The sequence below is a fragment of the Etheostoma cragini genome, chromosome 17, assembly GCF_013103735.1.
Source record: "Etheostoma cragini isolate CJK2018 chromosome 17, CSU_Ecrag_1.0, whole genome shotgun sequence".
Lineage (NCBI taxonomy): Eukaryota > Metazoa > Chordata > Actinopteri > Perciformes > Percidae > Etheostoma > Etheostoma cragini.
In genome coordinates, this window is record NC_048423.1 from 21,645,997 (window position 1) to 21,650,770 (window position 4,774).

General features: G+C 39.0%; 1 protein-coding gene across 4 annotated transcripts in view; it reads right to left on the minus strand.

Annotated features, from left to right (window-relative positions):
* Positions 1-2,335: 2,335 nt before the first annotated feature.
* The window catches only part of LOC117960948 (regulator of microtubule dynamics protein 2), a 37,367-nt gene continuing 34,928 nt past the window's right edge, over positions 2,336-4,774 (minus strand). For 2 of the 4 annotated variants that reach the window (XM_034899274.1, XM_034899275.1), the window contains exons 9-11: positions 4,315-4,368; positions 4,121-4,201; positions 3,945-3,998 (exon numbers count right to left, since the gene is read on the minus strand). In XM_034899274.1, coding sequence (XP_034755165.1) covers positions 3,945-3,998; positions 4,121-4,201; positions 4,315-4,368 — 189 coding nt within the window. Of the gene's footprint in view, positions 3,999-4,120; positions 4,202-4,314; positions 4,369-4,774 lie in introns of all 4 variants that reach the window. The other 2 variants (XM_034899273.1, XM_034899272.1) reach the window with 2 other exon arrangements.

Genomic DNA, 4,774 nt, shown 5'->3' on the forward strand with positions numbered 1-4,774 from the left:
ATAGGACCCAGGTTTGAATTCACCACTTACACTAATGTGAGCAATTTCAAATTTACAATGGTTCCTGGACCTCACCCACCAAAAATCACACATGTGGACAACTTGGTGGTGCTATCATCTGTTTTTGTCTATAACTCCCACATTACACATCGCACATTAGAAAGTCTTACATCCATTTGTTCATTGAATCGAGCTGTTTGATGTTTGGCCACGGCAATTTCCGTTAAGAAGTTTTTTCACAATACTGCGCTATGTGCAAAACTAACTTTTTCAAACTTGTCCTAGGCCGCCCGACCGATTTGCACGAAGCCAGGTAGGTAGCATATCCAGATGGACTTGACCAAAAGTATGAACAGTATTTTGCTATGGTAAACACAATTTCGTAGCGAGCCACAAAACACAAACATCAGCATATCTTGGCCAAATTAGTAGGTAGCAGAGCAAATCTTGGTCCACTCTGATGCTCTCTACCAAATTCTACTTGTGATGCTTGGTCGGCATGGCGCTATGAGGCTCTGTACCACATTTTGCAAAGATCAGCCACTATGGGGCGCTATAGTGAACGTAAACCAGTTTTGGCCTCTTTACTCAATCAACATTAATGGAATATTTGCAACGGCAACGTACCACAGACCTTGCGGCTCACACCTCTCAATATTTTCCAACGTTTGCCACACCACGTCACGCTTTGAGTCCAGCCTTTGTGCGCTCCCCGAATTGTCAGGGGCAACTCGCGCCAAAAAGCTTAAAGTTCTAGTTTTTTTTTTTTTTACATTTGGACCGAGCCAGGCTAGCAGTAGCCTTAAGTTTAAAGGGACAATATGAGAGCGGTATAGATGTTCTCACTTGGCTAGAAAGCAAATAAGCAAATTTCCAAAAATGTTAAACTAATTCTTCAACCAAGCCCTGGTTTGTATTGCATTAAGTGTTTGCACTGTGAGTCCAGAGACACAGAGAAAAAATAAGTCCAGGAAAACTCCAGGGGAAGTGAAGTGGACATATTCTCAATTGCTCTTTGGAAATCATGAGAAGAAAAATCTGCAGCCTCTGAACTCTAATGCAACACGGGGTCTTTTAGGCCAGAATGTACATACATTGAGATTAGATGCAATCACACAGATACATACTATCTGATGGCTTCATTTTACAGGAAGAAACCGATGTGAGTTCATTTTGCAGCTGTTCGACTTGATGCTTTTAAATGAAGTGCACAGGAGACTATTAAAATCAGTCAAGCAAAGACTGTATAAACAAACACCTGTGCTCGTATGGGGTGGTTCTACCATTGAAGAAGAAGAAAAAAAAGGCTCTAACATGACTAGACTGGTGGCCTGACTCTGATCCAGTAACAAATTCCCAATTGCCCTGGCACAAAATGTGCAGTCTAGGGAAAAGAGAAGGGATGCCTGAAAACTCCATAATCAGTGATAGTCATGCAGGAGCCTGCTTGTTACATTTGTACTTGTTTTTGTATTAAGATCAAGGCAGTTTATGACTCAAAAAACTCTCTGCACATTTTAATTATATGTTAGACAAGATTACAAAACCTACTGCAAGAGGGTATTCCTCATAAAGTGCAATAAAACCAAAAAACACACAAATGAGCAGGACAAGTGACAAACTGACACCTCGGATCAAAGATTTAATTATAGACTCCAGTATTCATTTATTATTATTAATCATTCAGTGCACACTGTCTCTGACACTGTACAGTATGTAGTAGTAGTAGTACTCTATGTAGTGTATGAGATTTTAAGAATATTGTCCTAGCTTTGGCATTTAAAGAAAAGAAAATACATTCGTAGTGCTGGTAGAAAAATCTGTAAAGTAACAAATAAAAACTTGTAAATGGAACTTGTTGTAATGTTTACAATTTACATCAATAACATAACATACAGTATATTGGAATTAATCACTCTAAATCTTTAGGCTCTGCCAGAACAAATGGCTTCATGGGTTTGTTCATACAATATGCACAATTCGGATTGCATCACACTTATCACTATATCATATAAGTTTAAAATAATTAGTGTAGGAGACTGTATTAAAAGAACACATTTCAATATTACAACCTGGAATGCAACCATACAGTATCTGCCCTCACATCACGCCTAAGCAAGGAGATTGCATCCTCTATGTTCACTACAGTTTGACTACAGAGCCATTGGTCCAACATTTCTGTTACAGAGAGAAACACAGATGACAAAAAACCCACAACTTGCCCTCCGCACTGAGTCAATTTACATGTTTTCTTTAAACACCTTAATCTAAATGTTCTTTTTTATATCATCTTTTGTCCCTTTGAAAAATTGTGGTTGCCGTGGACCTAACAGGATTTTTACATTAACTGAGACCTGAGAAAAACTTTAGTTAAACCTTAAGCGGGATAATTAAGTGTTGTATTTATGTAATAGGAGTCTTGTCTAAACAACTTTTCATACCAAGCTCGAGTTGTGGTGATTGGGATGCTTCTTTTTCTCTGGCAGTGGATGATAAAAGTTGGTTAAAGATATTAGAAGTTCATAACACTATAAGACCAATAAAATGTGAGGCAGTCAGACCTCCATGTATATGTTCAAAAAGGAACAAGTGGAAACTTAAAGGATACAGGAAGCCCCCCACCCCCCCAAGTTCAAAAGGGAGTTTTGCTCAAAAACACTTAATAATATAACCCATTCATATGAGTCACGAATAAAGTTCAGTAATTCAACGTTGACTTTCAGTTTCATTGATGGGCTCTTTGCCAAATCCTTCTGAGGACATCTGGTCTAAACTCCCAAATTATGAACATCAAATATCCAGGGTCAACTTAAACTCACTTCAACTTTGATATATTCTCTATGAAAAGTCTGAGAAAGACTTCTGAGTAAAACGATTCAGTGAAGGTTGTTGACTGATCCAGGGGTCGAGGAAAAACATTAAAAATGTCTCCCCCCAGGGCTCTGTGAGATTGCACCACGTCTGCATGTCGGATCATTCGATTACCTGCAGTTACACGTTACTGTCACAGGAGTTGAGCAGCAGGAGAAAACTGAATAATGAATGTCTGATGGACGGATTCCAAAATCAACAACATAAAGAACATAATCACCAGCGTGTGTTAACTGCATGATCAAATTATAGTCCAAAGGTTCCACGTGGAGTACATGGAGCTGGCGAGTGAAGGGGCTGAGAGGTCGCCCATGGGTCACAGCATTCAGACATCTTTGTTTGGGAGAGCCATTGTCTGATGAGCTTTTGTTATTGCGACTTGAATGTGCTAGGAGACACAATAACAACTCAATAAAAAAAACAAAAACAGGATGGAACAGGTAGTACTGTGGGTCACTTTCCTAAAAAGCAACAGGCCTTTGTTGTCAAGGAAACTTAGTATCCTTTAGACACACTGGAGTAACTTCCCCTATCAGAGCCATTGGACCTCTGAGAGAACGTCTGCTCTCACTGCCGAACACAGTCCGAGTGGGCATACAGAAATAACACCAACAATCACGCTGATTTGTGCTTATGATTAATCCAATTTCAGAAGCAATTCGACAAAAAAAAATTTAACAAACATCCACCTCATAGACAGGATAATTTAAAGAGAGGGGAAACTAATTGTCTCACCGATCAGCAACAACCAGGTATAAACAAACTGTTTTCCCAAAATTAAAAGGAAACTTATACAAAAAAATTGTGAAATAAGAACATTTATTGTAATTGGAATATAAATCTGATTTAGAACTAAAGTAGGGTTTGGACTGTGGCAGCCCATTGATGATATAATGCCACTCACTCACCACTCCACTCACAGAGTGAATTAACATAATGGCCTATCAATGCCCACTACACATTGTACACACTGTACACACTGTACACACACACACACACACACACACACAGAGTCCCTAGCGCATGGAAAATACATTTCCATAAGGAGGTGCTACAGTAAGTACCAGCTGTGGTCACAGTCCAAGCGCTGGACAGAGTAAGTCCAGATCCTTTTGTGCCTCTTCATCCTGAGAAGAGAGAGAAAGAAAAAATCTTCAAAACAATTAAATACAATTGGATCTTGCAGTTTGAATGACTCTTTGGGATGGATGTACACACAGTACTGCAATAGTACAGGAATGAGGTCTACCTCTTTGGAAACCGTATTCATTGAAGACGCAGCTTGACACATATTCCTAGCCTTGTCCTTCTGCCCCAGGTCTCTGTAGCACTGTCAAAGAGAAGAAACCAAAACCCCTCAGTGCCTTGTTTAGTCTAAGTAGTGTCCCACAGAACAGGACACAGTGACGTCCCAAAACAGTAATGAAAGTTTCTGGTACTGACCTTAGCTAGAAACACATAGTTAGGTTTGGAATATCCTGGCTGGATCTCCTCAACCTGATAAAAAAAAGTTTTCTTTTAGCTATTAAAGACAATGAATATGTTTTTTTTATAATGCATGTACCAATACAGCCTCTTTACACAGAGATTTCGCAATACTGCTGTGAATAAGTAAGTAAGTAGTATGTAAGTAAAATGTATTTGTATAGCACTTTTCTCAGATGAAGATCACAAAGTGCTTCACAACAAAAGGAAGCATTTAACAATTGTCATAAATAAGACCAGCTATTACTCCCGCTTGGCTTATTTACACTTAACCTAGTCTTTATCCTTGACGTTCCAATTTCCCGGATTGATTTGGTGTCGAAGAAAATTCCGCAGAATGCATGTACAGTTGTGTTCGAAATAATAGCAGTGCCTCAACAGCAGCAAGAAAATCACTGGTTTTATTAACATTTCAAAC